This window comes from Mesoplodon mirus (genome assembly GCF_964341445.2).
Source record: "Mesoplodon mirus genome assembly, chromosome: 12".
Classification (NCBI taxonomy): Eukaryota; Metazoa; Chordata; class Mammalia; order Artiodactyla; family Ziphiidae; genus Mesoplodon; species Mesoplodon mirus.
The window spans coordinates 53,177,876-53,197,310 of NC_138988.1; the positions used below are offsets into that span (position 1 = coordinate 53,177,876).

Sequence of the window (19,435 nt, forward strand, 5' to 3'; positions counted from 1 at the left end):
GGTGGACGTTTGGGTGGTTTCCAGTTTTTGGCTATGACAAATAAAGCCGCTGTTTGTGTACAAGTCTGTGGACATAAGCTTTATTTCTCTTGGCTCAACACGGGGGTTGGAATTGTAGGGTCCTAGGAGAGGTGCATGTAGAAACTGTTAAGAGTGGCTGGACCGTTTCTCACTGCTCACCATCAGTGTGTAAATGAGTGCGTTGCTCCCCATCCCGGCCACCTTCTGTGTTGCTACCTGGGGAGCTTTTGGAAGCTGGGACTGCCTCCTTCTGGAATCGCCTTGCTTCTGAGGGGACAGCCTTCAGGAGCACAGGCTGGTGACGTGCTTAGACCCCCTTGCTGGTCCAGCTTTGCCTCGTTTTTGCTGCAGGACCTTTACAAGTCACTTACCTCTTTGGACCCTGGTTTCCTCATCTGTGCATGAGGCCAGCCTCGTAGTGTTGTTGTGAGCTCCTGCATGCATCGGGCCTGGCACAGTGCCTAGCATGCAGTAGTTTGTTTGCTGGGTGTCTGGTATTTTAAACAGACCAGTGGGGGACTTCGTGGAACCTGAGGGTGAGTTGGTGGTCATTGTTGACCCAGCCGTAGCCAGTATGCAGCTGTTTCTCAGCCCTTCCTCCCCCACTCAGGGCCCCAGGTGACAAATGGTTTGATTTGTGTAGCGGATGCTGGTCTCCATTGGCTGCCCAGCCTCTGGCCTGGCAGGGTGTGCTCCAGCGGACAGCTGTTTGAGAACCCTGGGAGGAAAGGAGAGATGAGGGCCTTTGTGTCCTAAAAGCAGGATTGAGATGATTGTGCCAGAAATATGGGAGGTGTTTTGCTCATTTCCTCTGGGCGGCTCCTGATGGGATTTCGGGCCTGGCCAAGACAGAATTAGAAAGAAAACCATTCAGAATTTGGTTTTGATAACCCAGACTCGATTGGATATGGTCACAGCCCAGAAAGAAAGTGCTTTATTTGTGCCTTGTGTAATGTTATGAAGAATAATGATACAGGGCTTCCCTGGTGGCACAGTGGTTAAGAATCCACCTGCCAGTGCAGGAGACATGGGTTCGAGCCCTGCTCTGGGAAGATCCCACATGCCGCAGAGCAACTAAGCCTGTGCGCCACAACTACTGAGCTTGTGCTCTAGAGCCTGCAAGCCACAACTACTGAGCCCACGTGCCACAACTGCTGAAGCCCGCGCACGCCTAGAGCCCATGCTCCGAGACAAGAGAAGCCACTGCAATGAGAAGCCCGCGCACTGTAACAAACAGTAGCCCCTGCTCGCCAACTAGAGAAAGCCCTCGTGCGGCAACGAAGACCCAACGCAGCCATAAAAAAAAATAATAATAATAATAATAATGACAATACAATCAGGAAATGTGGTCCACAAGCCTGTTCTTTGAAGGTCGGAGAAGGCATTTGAGCCGTGAATAACTTTTTCACGTTGTGCGGTAGTTTTTAAAGGACTATTTCTGTTTCTATGTGGTTTGGTCCCTTTCTAGAAATATTTTGATGAAAATGTAACAAGTCGAAAGGCGACCGACCTCAGTTTTTAGTAACTCTTTTCCAGGATGTGTTGTGTTTATCTGCAGTGCCGGTCATGTGGCTGGTGAGCCACGAGCAGATATTGGGAACCACCGAGGAAGCCGTGGGATTCAGGTTCTCCCGAGTGTGCGTGGGGCTGGGGCTTTCTGTGAGCCCCTTGTTCTGGGGTAGTTAAGTAGATTAGGCAATAGGTACGTCGCTGCAATGGTCACTCCGTCAGTACTGTGATGGGTTGTGAACGGTGCAGGGAACGCCACCATGGTGGTTTTTCTGGGCCCTTTGGTTGTTCAATTGGGAGACTTTCCAAGCCCTGCGTGAGTTGGCAGCATCAGCCCCCAAACTCACTGCTCTCTGTGTAATTAGGCCTGTTGGATGTTCACACCCCGTGTACTTGTTGAGCACCTTTTATGTGTATACCAAATGCCGTACAGTATTTCTGGAGAAAACTCTAGTTCAAAAAGATACATGCACCCCAGTGTTCATTACAGCACTAGATGCGGAAGCAACCTAAGTGTCCATTGACAGATAAATGGATAAAAAAGATGTGGTACACACACACACACACACACACACACAATATGGAATATTACTCAGCCCTAAGAAAGAGCGAAGTAATGCCATTTGCAGCAACATGGATCGACATAGAGATGATCCTACTAAGTGAAGCAAGTCAGAGAAAGACAAATGTATGGTATCACATGTGGAGTCTAAAAATTGATACAAATGGGCTTATTTACAAAATTGAATATACTCACAGACATAGAAGACAAACTTATGGTTACCAAAGAGAATAGGGGATGGGGGAGGGATAAATTAGGAGTTTGAGATAAACAGATACAGACTATTGAATATTATGTATAAAATAGATAAACAATGAGGTCCTGCTCTATAACACAGGGAACTATATTCAATATTCTGTAATAAACCGTAATAAAAAAGGATATGAAAATGAATATGTACATGTATAACTGAATCACTTTGCTGTACACCAGAAACTAATACAACATTGTAAATCAACTATACTTCAATTAAAAACAAACAAACAAATGCCCTGAGAGATGTGGGGGTCAGAAGAACACAGTGCAGGCCCTGCCTTATGGAGCTGACAGCCTGAAACAGGGGTGGCCGACTTTTCCTATAAGGGGTCAGACAGTTAATATCTGGCTCTGTGGGCTCTGTGGTCTCCATGGCAACTCCTCAACTCTCCCATTGTAAACAACTGGGTGTGTCTGTTCCAGTAAAACTTCATCTACAGAAACAGGTGGTGGGCTGGATTTAGCCTGTGGGCTGTGGTTTGACCATCCCTGGTCTGAAATGACATGCAGACCCCTCAGTCAGGGAGTCAAGGCAGCCTCATGTGGTGGCAAAGGGTATGGATTCTGCAGTCCAACAGCCTGTGCTTGCATCCTGGCTCTGCTGTTTACAACCTGTGTGGCCATGGACCATCTAGTTTACCTCTCTGTGCCTCTGTTTCTTCATCTGTAAAATGGGGGTGTTATAGTGTCTGTGTCATAGGGTTGTTGGGATCAGCTTCAAAGCTGTGTGTAAAGGGCTTAGAACAGGGCGTGGCCCATAGAAAGCACTTATGATACAGGGTGGGGTGGGGTGGGGGGGGTGATGCTACCCGAGAGGAAGCACCTGGGGAGAGCCCTACGTGGTGGGGATAGAGGGGAAGTGGCAGGTGAGGGGAGACCTAGGATGTCTAGGGGGTTCATTGTGTAGCCCAGGGCTTGGGGAGAGCTTCCCTGGTAGAAGCTCTGTGAGTACAAAGGTTGGGAGGTATGGAAGGAGCGAGATAGTTTGGTATGGCTGGAATGCAGGTGGTACACGGGCTGTGGCCAGAGACTAGCCAGTAAAAGAGAGACCAGGCTGGAAAAGCCTGTTTCCCGAAGGACATCGCAAGCCGTGGAGACCACAAGTCATAAAATGTCAGCACTGCCAGAGGGGAAGGGATACATTTGTGGGCCCAGGGAGTGTCGGACACTTTACATTTACAATTTAATCCTTAACATGGGATGAGAGGTGTTGCAGATTTATCCAGTCTCCCCTTCTTCTATAGTCATAGAACCCCAGTTTTAATCTGGATGTGTGCTTTGTCCTAGATAAAACTATATTTGCACCCCTCATTCCACCCTCACAGCTAGGGATGGCCATGCGATTGTATTCTGGTTACAAGCAGAGGGGTCACATAGTAGTTTCCTGGAACCTTCTTTGTACCTTTCCCCTTTTTTCCTTATTGGAATGTAGACATGTGGCCGAAACTGGAATACAGACGTGATGGCTGGAATTCCAGCAGTCGTCTTTTTTTTTAAAATAGATACCTGGAGTCATGGCAGGTCCTCCATTTTTTAAAATATTCATTTTATTTATTTGGTTGCACTGGGTCTTAGTTGCGGCAGGCACACTCCTTAGTTGCAGCATGTGTGGTCCTTTGTTGTGGCAGGTGGGCTCATTAGTCGCGGCATGTATGTGGGATCTAGTTCCCTGACCAGGGATTGAACCTGGGCCCCCTGCATTGGGAGCACGGAGTCTTACCCACTGGACTACCAGGGAAGTCCCCCAGCAGTCGTCTTGAGTCTTTAGGTGACTGGGATGAAGGCTATCAAGGCAGAAGATGCCTCTGATGACTTTGTTGATCTGAGCCACCTCACAAATCCTGGGTTGCCCTCTTCTGGACTTTTCTATGATTGGGGGAATAAGCTTTTTTTTTAAGTCACTATTCGCAGCCAAATCTAACCCTAACTGATGCAGGTGGAATCTCTGTTTTACAGATGAAGAAACTGAGGCATAGAGTGACCTAAGTTGCCCAGTTAGTCAGGTGTGGAGCCAGGATCTGTCTGACTCTGGAGCATGTTTTCTTTCCATTACCCTGGAAGGAACTTGAAGATCTTCTACCTGCTCATTTTATAGATGAGATCACTGAGGGCTTTGCCTCAGGGTAAGCCAGCAGTTCATTACACTGAAAGGTAATCATTGCTCTGTTTTATCCCTCAGTCACTCTCTCTTCAGCCCTGGCCTTCCCCAAGAAGGGCCCCTGTGTTGTAATTAGTGATTTTGCAGCCTTCCCCTGGGCAGAATTTCCTTCTGTGGGTAGTTGATGTTTGGTGGGTTTTCCCTGGTCAGAAACAGGCACTGTTTTTGGGCTGTATGTTTAGAGCTTTCACAGCCTTGCTGCTTGCCTCCTGTAGTTCTTAGTCATATCTTTTCTTACTGTACTGTCCTGTCTTCACTCGGGCTCCAAGGGCTGGCTGAGGGGCCCTGTGACTCTTTGGAAGTACTGACAGATGAATCTTGATTGACATGGAGAACTCCCAGGTCATGAAGCTCAGAGTGTGGACTTTGGCTAAAATGGGGTCACGTGTTTTGAATCCATTTTGCTGTTGGGATTCTCGTGTAGCTGAGTTCCACCCTATTACTAATACCTTAAAAATGGGCCTCCCGACCCCTTTGGCTAACCGCTCAGCACGGAGCTTTTCTGTGTGCCTGTTCCAGCTGACTCATTTCATGCATTGGTCCCCAAAGTGGAACAGGACAAAAGGTAATTTTGTTGCTAGTGCTGTTGAGAGAGCATTGTTGCATACTTATTATATATGTGGCATTTCATATTTTGTCACTTTCTGTACTAGCAACAATCTTGGCGGTCATTTTTATTCGCCTGGCTAATGTATGCCTTTCTCTTTTTGTGAGGTCTCCATTTGATACCTTGCCCCGAAGTGCATTGTAACACTACTGTAGTCACTTAGTTAATCTGGAGTTTCCTGTAACTGAAATTTTTTTTGTTAAACGTCAGTTTTTGTGATTCCTTTGGGGTGAGCTGAAATTCAGGAAAAGAATGTTAAAAGCCAAAACTCTATATATTTTTCCTCACATTGAATAACAAGATAGGACTGACATAAAGGTACTTTAGAAAATCTTTGTGTCAAAGAAATAGGACTAAACTTGTGAAATCAAGTTTAAGTCTGGGCGAAGTCATTTTTTGAACAAAAGCAAAGCATAACCTAACTTGGAAGAGACTAAATCGCAGTTATCCGTGTCATGGAATTGTCTGAATTTCTGTTTATCTAAAGGCTTGCTTCCTTTTCCTTTCCAGCATTGTAGCAGTTATTGGTATTTTTAGTGTTTTTTGTTTTGTTTCCGTCTTTATTTTTGCTTTCTTATTTTGAAACTGTAAATTCCCTTTTAACACTTCAAAATATACATTTTGTAACAACCAAATATAACTTGTGATCTGATTTTTTTCTGTAAATGACATTGACAGCATGCAGTCTATAACTAACAGTACTGTATCCATGTTTATTTGATTTTAATATTTGTACACTGAAATATATAGGGGTAAAGGGGCATTATTTTGGCAACTTACTCTCATGTGGTTCAGGAAAAATGTGTGTGTATATATAGAGAAAACGAGAGAAAACGATAAAGCAACTGTGGTGAAATGTTAATAGTTCTTTAGTAATAAATAGTTCTTTGTATCTTTGTAACTTCTCTGTAAATTTGGAACTTTGTTAAAAAGTTAGCAAAAATTTGTTTGGCTTATTTTTTAAAAAGGCTGTGGGGCATGCAGTATATACTTCCTGGCCCAATGTAGTATGTATCTAATAAAAATTACCCAGTTTGCCTTAACCTCTAATCTTCTCAAGTGGCCACTGAGGCAGCCATCCTGCCTACGTCATCCACTCTGGTTTGGAAGATGCCCCAGGTGTGGTAAAATGATTCTTAGACAATTGCGGACATTAGCTGTAGTGAAACTGGTGGGAATTGTTAGTGCCTGGGAGCAACTGTCCATTAAACTAGGTAATGCCACCATATTTGCAGCTTATGGAAAGACCATTCAACCAAAGGCTTGGAGATTTGTGTTTTTATCCCTTCCCTGTCTAGTTGTTTCATTTTATATGGATGTCAAACGGTTTTTTTTTCATCTGTAAATGAGATGAAGTGAGAAGCATATTGCTTGTTCTCTCTGACTGCAACATAGGAAAATTAGAATGAATTATCATTTATAATCACTTTTAAACCTACAACTTATAAATTCCGTTATCTAGAATTATGGTGATGCTTGTTTTAAAATTACCTGTGAAACATTTGTTGAATAAAGAAGGCAATGGGGGGGCTTCCCTGGTGGCACAGTGGTTAAGAATCCGCCTGCCAATGCAGGGGACACGGGTTCGATCTCTGGTCCGGGAAGATCCCATATGCCGTGGAGCAACTAAGCCCGTGCGCCACAACTACTGAGCCTGTGCTCTAGAGCCCGTGAGCCACAACTACAGAGCCCACGTGCCGCAACTACTGAAGCCTGCGTGCCTAGAGCCCATGCTCCACAATGAGAGACGCCACCACAATGAGAAGCCTGTGTACCGCAAAGAAGAGTAGCCCCTGCTCGCCACAACTAAAGAAAGCCCGTGCACAGCAACGAAGACCCAACACAGCCAAACATAAATAAAATAAATAAATTTATTTTTTAAAGAAAGGGCAAAGGGAATGTGTCTTGGGAGTTTTGTGTGACAGTGGGCCAGCTTCTGGGAGCAGGTCTGGACATGTCTGGTGGCCTTGACTGCAGGACTGTAGATGAAGACTTTGGACAGGAAGTGGTTCAGATATTTTCTCCCATTCCTTTGGCTGCCTTTTCACTCTGTTGATTGTGTCCTTTGATGCACAAAAGCTTTAAAATTGGATGTTGTCCCATTTGTCTGTTTTTTCTTTTGTTGCCTATGCTTTTGGTGTCATATTCAAGAAATCATTGCCAAGTCCAATGTCATGAAGCTTTTCTCCTATGTCGTCTTCTGGAGTTTTATAGTTTTAGGTCTTATGTTTAGATACTTAATCTAATTTTGAGTTAATTTTTGCATATAGTGTAAGATATGGGCCTAGCTTCATTCTTTTGCATGTGGATATCAAATTTTCCCAACACCATTTGTTGAAGAGACCCTCCTTTTCCTACTGAGTAATCTTGACACCTTTGTTAAAGATCATATGATCATATACAGAACAATATACTGTGGCTCTCTGTTCTACTTCATTGATCCACTTTCTTTGTGCTAGCACCACACTGTTTTGATTACTATAGCTTTGTAATATGTTTTGAAATCAGATGTGCGAGTCCTTCAACTTTGTTTTTCTTTTTCAAAATTATTTGGCTATTCGGGGTCCCTCGAGAGTCCATATGAATTTTAGGATGAATTTTCTGTTTCTGCAAAAACTGCCACTGAGATTTTTCTAGGGATTGCACTGAATCTGTAGATCCCTTTGGGTAGTATGGACATCTTTTTTATTTTTTTTTATTTTTTGATTGTGCTGTGTGTTAGTTGCAGCACGTGGGATCTTTGTTGAGGCATGCGGGATCTTTCGTTGCAGTGCAGGTGTGTGGGCTTCAGTAGTTGTGACATGCGGGCTCAGTAGTTGTGGCTCATGGGCTCTAGAGTGCAGGCTCAGTAGTTGTGGCACATGGGCTTAGTTGCTCCACAGCATGTGAGATCCTCCCTGACCAGAGCTTGAACCTGTGTCCCCTGCATTGGCAGGTGGATTCCTAACCACTGTGCTGTGAGGGAAGCCCTAGGGGTTTCTTTATTTAGGAAATATTTATTTATTTTTTGGCTGTGTTGGGTCTTAGTTGTGGCACACAGGATCTTTCCTAGTGGTGCGCGGGCTTTTCATTGCAGTGCGCGGGCTTCTCTCTAGTTGTGGTGCATGGGCTCATTAGTTGTGGTGCACGGGCTCTCTAGTTGTGGTGTGCCAGCTCAGTAGTTGCAGTGCTTGGGCTCCAGAGTGCGTGGGTTCTGTAGCTATGGCACACGGGCTCAGTTGCCCTGTGGCATGTGGGATCTTAGTTCCCCGACCAGGGATTGAAGTGGCGTCCCCTGCATTGTAAGGTGGATTCTTAACCACTGGACCACCAAGGAAGTCCCTCTTTAGGGGTTTCTATACATGTCATTTGCAGAGATAATTTTATTTCTTCCATTCCAGTTTGGATGCCTTTTATTTCTTTTTCTTGCCTAATGGCTCTGGCTAGGACTTCTAATACTATGTTGAATAGAAATGGTGAGAGTGGGCATCCTTGCTTTGTTCCTGATCTTAGGGGAAAAGCTTTCTGTCTTTGCCATTGAGTATGATGTTAGCTGTGGACTTTTCATAAATGGCCTTTATTTTGCTGAGGTAGCTTCCTTCTATTCCCAGTTTGTTGAGTGTTTTTTATTTTGAAAGGATCTGCTACCTGCTTTTGTAAATAAAGTGTTACTGAAACACAGTCATGCCCATTTGTTTACATATTGCCTATGTCTGTTTTCACTCTACAGTGACAAAGTTGAATAGTTGCTGCAGAGACCTTGAGGCCAGCAAAGACTGAAATGGTTACTGTCTGGCCCTTTTCTGATTGCTGCTTTCAACTATTAATGTGGTAGGTTACACTGATTGCTTTTTGAATTTTGAAGCAGCCTTGCTATCCTGGGATAAACCTCACTTGGTTATGGTATATTATTCTTTATTTATGTTGCTGGATGCAATTTGCTAATATTTTGTTAAGGACTCTTGCATCTATGTTTATGAAAGATATTTGTTTGTAGTTTTCTAATACCGTCTTTGTCTGGTTTTGGTATCAGGGTAATGCTGGCCTTAAAATGAGTTGGGAAGTATCCTTCTTGTTATATTTTCTGGAAGAAATTGTGTAGAGTTGGTGTTATTTCTTCTTTAAATATTTGGTAGAAATCACCAGGGAAACCATCTGGCCTGGAGATTTCTTTTTTGGAAGGGTTTTTAACTACAGATTCAATTTAAAAATAGTTGTAAAGCTACTCAGATTATCTGTTTCATCTTGGGTATGTTTTGGTAGTAAATGCTGTTTGAGGAATTGGTCCATTTCTTATAAATTGTTGAATTTATAGGGTGTATAGAGTTGCTTGTATTATTCCCTAATTATCCTTTCAATATCTTGAAGCCTATAGTGATATTCCCCTTTTCCTTTTCCTGATATTGGTAATTTGTGTCTTTGACAGTCTTGCTAGAGATTTATCAATTTATTGATCTTACTAAGAACCAGCTTTTTGTTTCACAGGTGGTCTTTACTGTTTTCTATTTTTAATTTTTTTTAACTTCTGCTCTAATCTTTTTTATTCTTTCCTTCTGCTATTTATGTTTAGTTTCTTCTTTTTTTAGTTTCTTCTTTTTTTAGTTTCTTAAAGTAGAAGCTTAAATTATTTCATCTTTTCTAATGTAAATATTTAATGCTATAAGTTTCCCTTGAAGCACTGCTTTAGTTGCCTTCACAAATTTTGATATGTAGTATTTTAATTTTAGTTCAGTTCAAAGTATTTTCTAGTTTCCCTTGAGTCTTTCTCTTTGACTCATGGATTATTTAGAAGTGTGTTAGTTTCCAAGTGTTTGAAGGTTTTCCTGTTATCTTTCTGTTACTCATTTCTAGTTTAACTTCATTATGGTCAGAGAACATACTTTGTATCATTTCAGTTTTTAAATCTTTTTATGGGTTGTTTTATGACCTTGGTTATGTTCTATCTTGGTGAATGTTCCATATATACTTGAAAATAGTATGTATTCTTTGTCATTGGGAGAATTGTTTTGTAAATGTCAATTAGATCCAGTTCTTGTTGATATTTTTCAGTTCTTCTATATCCTGATTGATTTTTAAAAATCTTTATTTTATAATTTTAGAGCTGTGTTCTAGAAAGAAAGCACAACCCCTGCTTACAATGTCATATGTATTCAAAATTTCCCCTGAATTTGTGTTCTTTCACAGACTGTCTTATTTGTATATTTAATTTTCCTGAATATCACCTGCATAAAGTCACGAGACCTTGATATTTATTCATATTTTTGGAAAGCACACAAATACTACAGGGCGGGGTGCTGTTAATCTTATTTTATGAGGTCCTCTCCCTGACTATCTGGCACTTGCCATTATTTTAGGTAAATATCTAAAACATCAGTTTTAGAGCCACCTGGAGATACTTTTTTTTTTTGGCCTTGGGGCATGTGGGATCTTAGTTCCCTGACCAGGGATTGAACCCATGTACCCTGCAGTGGAAGGGCAGAGTCCTAACCACTGGACTGCCAGGGAAGTCCCTGGAGATACTTTTTCAGACAATTTAGGGGACTCCAATTCAGGCTTAATGTAAATATATTGGGTTCAACCCCGCAAGCCTTGTGGCACAGCCAGAAAAAGAAAATGTATGTATATATATATGCATTGGTTCTAATGAGTGGATGAATGGCCTCCAAAGAGGTACTGAGACCACAGCTCCCCCGTTAAGACTGCTGAGTAGACTGAGTCACCAGGGAGACATCTGTGGAAGGAACCTTTAGACAATCCAGGTTCATCCATCCCCTTTACAAGAGGGGGATTTTCCTTTATCACCCTAAGACTTCCATTCCAGCTTTGAATATGCAAACTCTTCTGTAGTATTTTGAGCCTGTTATGGGGCCGGGGTAGACCCTAGACCACATCTGTAGAAGAGGGCCCATTAGAGCTCTGATCCTTCAGCTCTGAGGATCCCGGGCTGGACTGGGGTCTTGTCTCACACAGGTAACACCTTGATCTCTCTCCTTTTTCTCCCCACCCTAGCCTGTGAATGACCTTAGACAATACATTCTAAATGGGGGTGATAAAAAATGGTTCCTGGGATGGTGGTGCAGATACAGGTAGAGTACATGAATAGATGAACAGTCTATCTCTTGTATTAATTTCATTGGAGGGATGCTTAAGGAAATTTGTCTGAAAAGGCTTCCTAGGAAACTGATGATGATAAAAAAGGTTGAGAAATACTGCTTTAAATTGTAGTTGCTGAGAGGCGCCAAGCAGAAGGGCTACTGGGCTTTGAACAGTTCTAACTGGGGGGGAGGGTGATGCTTCAGAATTTTATTACAAGAAAATATTTTTATCCAGAGATTTTCAGTGACTAAAACGAAAGGAAGATAGGATTAAGTCATATCATGGATTCAGGTTAAATGTGAGGTGGTTGTTAAGAGCTTTGTTAAGTAACACAGGGAGAAGTTATAAAATAGGGAGAATTTCCTTCTGCCTGGAGTCCCTTAGGAAAGGTCCTGTGGGAAGTAAACCAGGTCTCCTGGAGGGCTGTCAGCCCATTGGGTGGCTGAGGAAGGAGTCTTCAAATCAGTATTTTAAAACCTGGGTGCCGGGCTTCCCTGGTGGCGCAGTGGTTGAGAGTCCGCCTGTCGATGCAGGGGACACGGATTCGTGCCCCGGTCCGGGAAGATCCCACATGCCGCGGAGCGGCTGGACCCGTGAGCCATGGCTGCTGAGCCTGCGCGTCTGGAGCCTGTACTCGCAACAGGAGAGGCCACAATAGTGAGAGGCCAGCGTACCGCAAAACAAACAAACAAACAAAAAAACCCCTGGGTACCACCCCTTTTCCCATTGTTTGGACAATTGGCAACTTTTGAGTATGCGCTATGTATTAGGTAATACTATTGAATCAATGTTAACTGCCAGAAATTGATAATTGTACTGTGGTTAAATAAGAGAAGGTTCTTATTCTTGGAAAATACATAATGAAGTGTTTAGGAATAAAAGGAGATGTCTATGCCTCACAGTGGTTCCAGAAAACCTGTCTATAAGGAGAAAGGGAGCGGGAAGGGGAGGAGGAGGCAGCTGGCTGGGTGTGGATGGAGGGGAGGAAAGCAAGGGGCCGGGCAGGAGAAGGGAGGGAGAGACCCAGAGCCAGGATAAAGCAGATACCAGAACATCAGTAACTGTTAAATATGGGTTCAACAATAAAGGAGTTCTCTGTAATATTCTTGCAACTCTTCTGTAAGTTTGAATCATTTCAGAGTATAAAGAAAAAGAAATAAAAAGGAAACAAGAAAACACATGGCTCCTTTGAGACATACAAGTCACACTGTGTCCTGTAATATTATTTGATTTGATGGTTTATTTTTTTAATTTTAATTTTTTAATTGAAGTATAGTTCATTTACAATGTTGTCTTAGTTTCTGCTGTACAGCACAGTGATTCAGTTGTACATACATATATATATATATATATATATATACATTCTTTTTCATATTCTTTTCCATTATGGTTTATCACAGGATATTGAATATAGTTCCCTGTGCTATACAGTAGGACCTTGTTGTTTATCCATTCTATATATAATAGTTTGCATCTGCTAATCCCAAACTCCCAATTCGTCCCTTCCCCGCCCACCCGTAATGTTATTTGAAATCAACAAATCAATGAAATAGTTTGACTGAAGGCAGGATCCAGGAGAGCAGGTGTTGCCCTAAGTCCTGGTGCAGTGCCGGGCTGTAGTCGGCTCTGAATAAATATTTGTTAGAATGGGTGGAATCAGAGTAGCAGTGATTTCAGAGCAGGCCTTGCAGGTTTGGGTGTGTTTCCCCAGACACACCTCTCTGTGCCTCTGTGGTCTTTGTGAAAATCACCAAATGACAAATTTTGTCTCAGGGACCTTGCATTAAGGACTAGTGTAATGGAAGAGACTGAAACCCTAATTTTAGACTTCTTGCTGGTAAAGCACATGAGGCACCCAGCAGAGCATTTGTGACATTCTTCCTGTATTGGTTCCCGTTTAAAAAGTATGGAATCTCCAGAAAACTGTGTTTAGGTGGAAGCTAAAGTTCCTTTTATTATGGTAAAATATACATAACATAAACTGTACCATTTTGACCATTTTGAAGGGGACAGTTCAGTGGCATTAAGTATACTCACACTGTTGGGAAGCCATCACCATTCTCCATCTCTAGAACTTCTTCATCTTCCTAAAGAGAAACTCTGTATCCATTATGCAATAACTTTTATTATTATTATTTGCTTAGCAAACCATTTATTCTACAGAATTATAATTGTTACCTTTAGTGACAGTAGGCTATGGGACCCCAAATCTCAAATTGGTGACACCAAAATTAGAGAACTTAATTAATTATCTTGAAAGGAAACACAAATTTAACAGGAACATGTACTGCTAGTTTACACAAGTTAACTTTCCCTAAAGATTATGACATACATGGGGAGGGGCAATAGAGGATAGGGGATTAAGAGGTTATAAACTACTGTGTATAAAATAAGCTACAAGGATATATTGTATAACACGGGAAATACAGCCAATATTTTATAATAACTATAAATAGAGTATAACCTTTAAAAATTGTGAATCACTATATTGTACACCTGTAACTTATGTAATATTATACATCAACTATATTGCAATAAAAATTTTTAAAAAGATTATAACATACACTATAATATAAACTGTTTAAAGTGAAATATGGGACTTCCCTGGTGGCTCAGAGGTTAAGAATCTGCCTGCCAATGCAGGGGACACGGGTTCAAGTCATGGGCTGGGAAGATCCCACATGCCGCGGAGCAACTAAGCCTGTGAGCCACAACTACTGAGCCTGTGCTCTAGAGCCCGCATGCCACAACTACTGAGCCCACTCGCCTAGAGCCCGTACTCCACAACAAGAGAAGCCACCGCGATGAGAAGCCCGCACACCGCAACGAAGAGTAACCCCCGCTTGCCGCAAGTAAAGAAAGCCCGTGCGCAGCAGCAAAGACTCAACACAACCAAAAATAATTAATTAATTAATTTAAAAAAATAAAGTGAAAAGTAAGATTTCTAAGACTTTTAAAAATACTTCTTAAAATTAACCTTATGGTGGAATAATTAACAAATGTACCTGTTTTCAGTGTATAGTTCAGTGACTTTTGTTCTTTTTTTAATACAAAAAAGGGGGAGGGTCATATTCTGTTTTAATGACTTAGTTTTCTAGTTGTAAAGGTATTATTTCATGTTCCTTATAAAAAACTTGGAAAATTCAGAAAAGGCTACAGAGAAAACAAAAACCATTAATAATGATCTCTATCTCTCTTTAAAAATAGACTCTTTTTAGAGCAGTTTTAGGCTCATAGCAAAATTGAGCGGAACTACAGAGTTCCCATGTACCCCATGTGCATGCCCCCACCCTCTCTTATTATATTTTAAATTATAAAGTGGAGAGTTGCTAGCCTTCTGAGTTTTCCGGGGTCACTTTTCTCCCGGAGCCTCCCTGGCACTTGGGTTCTCCTACACCTTGTTTGGTGGCTCGTGACAAAGTCATGCCAAGAAGGCAGCCATGGGCTTCGTGTTTGCCTGGTAGGTCTTCAGTATTTGATGGTTGAGCCAACAAGTGATTGGCACAGCTTCAGATTTCGGTTTGTTATAGACTTTTTTAGAAGTATTCTTTTTGGGGTGAGTTCTACATGGAGGCTCTAAAACAGCTCTGGCAAATAAAAAATACAGCTCTGGCTTCGTGATGAGACATTAACAGAAAGAGGCACCTGGGCATTTATGAGCTATGGCGTGCGTGTGTGTGTATGACACGTGACTGATGCCCTTTGAAAGGGGGAGAGAGGTGGTCACGCAGTCTCTTGTGGCAGTTTCCAGGAAGTCAGGAAGGTTCAGAGCCACTCATTTGGTTTCTGAGCCGATGAAGGGAGACAGAGCTGCAAAAGGCACTCCCACTCTCACTCAGAACTGGATAGTTTTAAGCTGTGGGGGGAGCATTATGTCCACTAGCTTGCAACCTTCTGGTGTCCATTCTAGCCTTGCTGTCTCATTTAGGTCAATTGGATCTGAGTTGGAAATTTGACCAGACAACAGAATATTTAAACTGGTTTCCCCTGTTGCACCTCATTTTCATAGTCTTTATAATCTGAATCGATGCAAATGCTCTTGTTATCCTGAATGTGCATGCAGGGTTCTGATTTGTTTAGTTTTACATCATGTTAATAGACCCACAGACATAGAAAACAAAGTTATGGCTACCAAAGAGGAAAGTGTAGGGAGGGATAAATTAGGAGTTTGGGATTAACAGATACACATTATTATACATAAAATAGGTAACCAACAAGGACCTACTGTATAGCACAGGGAACTATATTCAATATCTTGTAATAAACTATAATGGAAAAGAATCTGAAAAAGAATGTATATGTATATAAACATATACATATATATAACAATCACTTTGGTGCACCCCTGAAACTAACACAGCATTGTAAATTTTACTGTAATACAAGTGGAAAAAAATTTCTACTTCACGTTGTTGAACTTGGTGAGTGTAGCTGAGGGTCTGAATGACAAGTGGGGTGTGGCTGGTGCCAGCCTTACTTTATGTGGTACCTCTGGCATCCTGGGCTACAGGGGAAGGGTGCTTTAGTTAGGTTGATAAAACCGAAAAACAAGTTCAGGAAGGGACCTCCGGGACTTCCCTGGCGGTCCAGTGGTTAAGACTCTGCGCTTCCACTGTAGGGGGCGCTGGTTGGAGAACTAAGATCCCACTTGCTGTGTGGGGGGGTGCTGCCCCCCACCAAAGTTATAAAAACGGAAGGGACCTCCGAGGCTCCCCATTTGCCCTGGGTCTTGAGCTGTTTGTTGCTCGTGGAAGCTTTTTTGTACGTAGTTTTTTAAACATTCAGCATGGCACTAAGATGGTCCTCTCTGCGCCAGGGAGTTTGGAAGAACCATTTTACAACAGAATACATCAGACCCCAGGAGGGAGAGTTTTGTATTTCTTAACTGCTAGGCAACTTTTTCATTCTCAGCATTGGAGAGAACTTGATTGTAAGTAACCCTACGACCACATGTTACAACTCAGGAATAATCCTGACGTTTTACCTCTATATTCTTTTTCTGGAAGCATTTTCCAAAATAAATAAAAATTGCTTAACAGTAAAAGGCAGGGGTAGGCTGACATTTTCCTTCTCAGGGAATTATTCCAGGACCCCGAAGGCCCTCAGATGAAGTTGTCCTCATCTCATAGGTAAGGAAACAGCCCCCAAGAGATGACATTTAATTCAAAGTTATACTCTGACTTTGTGGCAGAGTCAGAACAAGAAACTGGATCTCTGCTTCTCAGGCAATTTTGGAAAAACTCCAAAAGAGTGATGCTAAATATGGTCTTTCTGCCCTGTGGTTTTGTTATACAGCAAAGAATACCCACTGGTTTCTCATTATCTGGGCAGTGCCCTGAGATTCATTCCACATTCTAGTTTATTAGCTGTTTTGAGTGATGGAGAAGCATTTCAAATCGTGCAGAGAGCTATTTTTGAACCCTGTGTTCCTGGGGTATTAAAAGGTTGTGTTGGGGATATCTTATCTCTGAGTCTGATGCTAATTTCCTCTAATATATCGCAAAGAATAAGTCACTTTTTTTTTTTTTTTGGCTGTAGGGTTTGTGGGATCTTAGTTCCCCAACCAGGGATTGAACCTGGGCCCTTGGCAGTGAAAGTGCGGAGTCCTAACCACTGGACTGCCTGCGATTCCCTATATCACAAAGAGAACTGTTTTTTTTAACTTTTAATTAACGAATTAATTAATGAATTAATTTTTGGCTGTGTTGGGTCTTCATTGCTGCACGTGGGCTTTTCTCTAGTTGAGGCAAGCGGGGGCTACTCTTCGTTGCAGTGCGCAGGCTTCTCATTGCGGAGCACTGACTTTAGGCACGCAGGCTTCAATAATTGTGACACACGGGCTCAGTAGTTGTAGCTTGTGGGCTCTAGAGCACAGGCTCAGTAGTTGTGGCACAGGGGCTTAGTTGCTCCACAGCATGTGGGATCTTCCTGGACCAGGGCTCAAACCCGTGTCCTCTTCATTGACAGGCGGATTCTTGAGCACTGCGCCACCAGGGAAGTCCAGAACTAGGTTTAATAGTAGCTTTCCATAGCCAATGTTGCTTTTATTTTATTTTCCAAATTATGAATAAAGAACCAGTCTTTAGGACTGCTTTGAATCTGTCAGTAGATAGTGCACTGTTTCTGGTGATGCTGAAATAGAAGATGCACTTCTGAATTCTGGAAGGTACCTAGCTAAATCTGATTAGGTTGCATTAAACATTTGAGACTTCCCTGGGGACTGATGTTTCCTAGCAGGTCTTAGGACAGAGCATTCTTTAGTTGCTTGGCAGTGGCTCTAGCCTGGACCTTGGCATGTTGGCAGATGTGACATGTTTGTTTTTCTTGCTCACTCCTCCATTCTTGAAGAACTACTCTTTTGGACCACACCCTGGCTCCGTAGAGATGGTGTTTGACCTTTGGGAGACACTTCCCATGGTGCACTAGTGAGCTTTCCATGTGCTGCAGTGGCTCTTCCTCTGGTTAGGTATAGGGGTTGGCAAACTTCCTGTAAAGGGTCAGATAGTAAGTAATTTCAACTCTGCCGTTGTAGCATGAAAGCAGCCATGGACAGTATGTAAACAAACAGGCATGGCTGTGTTCCAATAAAACTTTATTTACAGAAAACAAGTGGTGGGCTGGATTTGGCCCATAGGCCATTGTTTGCTTATCTCTGGTTTAGCAGCTTTTTGGAAAACAAGGCTGAAGCGCCCTCGGCTTCTGTGGGTGATGGAGGAGAGAATCCAGTACTTGGGACATAAACATCTCAGTTGAGATTTAGCATCTGTGGTGGGGAAGATGCTTTTGTATTATTTTTCAATAACTTCTCAGTTATTATAACAAAAAAGGCTTCTTCTGGGAAAAATTTTCCCCTAATCTCACTGCTCTTGGGATCATCCAGCTGTATTTTCATTTTTGTACATTTCTTTTGAGTCCTGTCATTTTGTACTTTTACTTTTGCAAAGCCTTGATGTGTGTGCATACCAGTTGGTTTTATTCAAGAGCAAAAAACACCTGCGTATCTGACAGGTGTTAGTACATTGAGATCTAGTAAAGCCTGAAAGGTATAAATGAATTTTGGTGGAGAAGATATTTTAAGGACTGATTTGTGAGGAGCAGTGTCATTTTCTGTTTTTTGACTTCTTCGATAAAAGAGTTATAATTCACTCTTTACTTAATCCCTGCAAGAGAGCGATAGCCAGAGGGCCAACTGTTGGAAGAAATCAGGCCAGGACTAAAGTGAATCAGGTAAATGGCTATTCAGTGCCAAAGTCACACTGTCGCTCTAAGTTAACTTTGTGGTCCCCAGGTTTCATGCTGGCATGAGCCTTCCTCCACCTTTGCCAATGGCCGCAGAGGCTAGACCACAGCAGATTAAAATTTTTTTCTTTCTTCTTGGTTGGTGCACACACAATTAACCAAGAAACAAATGACCACACTTCAATCTCACACTATATGAAGTGACTCTAAAAGTGTATTTTCCTAAACAGGAATTCCCAAATATATGTATCTCCAAGAATGGCAAGAGTCCTTTTTACAACAGTGCTACCATCGCTCAAATTATTTTGAAAGCTACTTTTTTGGAATTGCCTTCAGAACAAGTACAAGCCACTGCAGAAAAGAAGTCTGCCCGCTTTGTGGTCTTACCTCATTTTTGACTAAAAATGGCTCTGACTTGCTTTCTGCTGTTTCCCAATCTCATAACCATGCTCAGAGCAGATGGATTTGTCTCAATGGACCTAAAGGTTATGGGTAATGACAATAAGCCAGGAAGGAGCCTCTGAGGGTCTTCCATTGGAGGGAACAAAAATATTTATTTCTGTGTAAGTTGTGGTAGTTAAAAAACAGTCATGCCTTTGTACATCATTAGGCTGTTCTCAGATCACCGTGCCAACATGACTTTTGAATGAGATTATTCTTACCTGAAGTGGTCTCCAAGAATGAACTGCTTTATTCCAAATCCTAGTCTAAGGTGTGAGGCAGAGGTCCTTAAAAGGCCCTCATTTTTTAAATTAAATTAAATTAAATTATTATTATTTTTTGCGGTACGCGGGCCTCTCACTGCTGTGGCCTCTCCCGTTGCGGAGCACAGGCTCCGGACGCGCAAGCTCAGCGGCCATGGCTCATGGGCCCAGCCGCTCCGCGGCATGTGGGATCTTCCCGGACCGGGGCACGAACCCGTGTCCCCTGCATTGACAGGCGGACTCTCAACCACTGCGCCACCAGGGAAGCCCAAGGCCCTCATTTTTTATGTGCTCTCTTGTTGCTG

General features: G+C 42.4%; 1 protein-coding gene across 2 annotated transcripts in view; it reads left to right on the forward strand.

The window, feature by feature from the left end:
- Positions 1–19,435, forward strand: part of OSBPL10 (oxysterol binding protein like 10) — a 289,059-nt gene that overhangs the window by 8,357 nt on the left and 261,267 nt on the right. Inside the window, exon 2 of one of the 2 annotated variants that reach the window (XM_082637544.1) lies at positions 8,822–8,922. The exons of the other annotated variant lie outside the window; for it this stretch is intronic. Within the exon in view, the coding sequence (XP_082493670.1) occupies positions 8,873–8,922 (50 nt within the window). The 5' untranslated portion in view covers positions 8,822–8,872. The remainder of the gene's footprint in view (positions 1–8,821; positions 8,923–19,435) is intronic. 2 annotated transcript variants of the gene reach the window in all.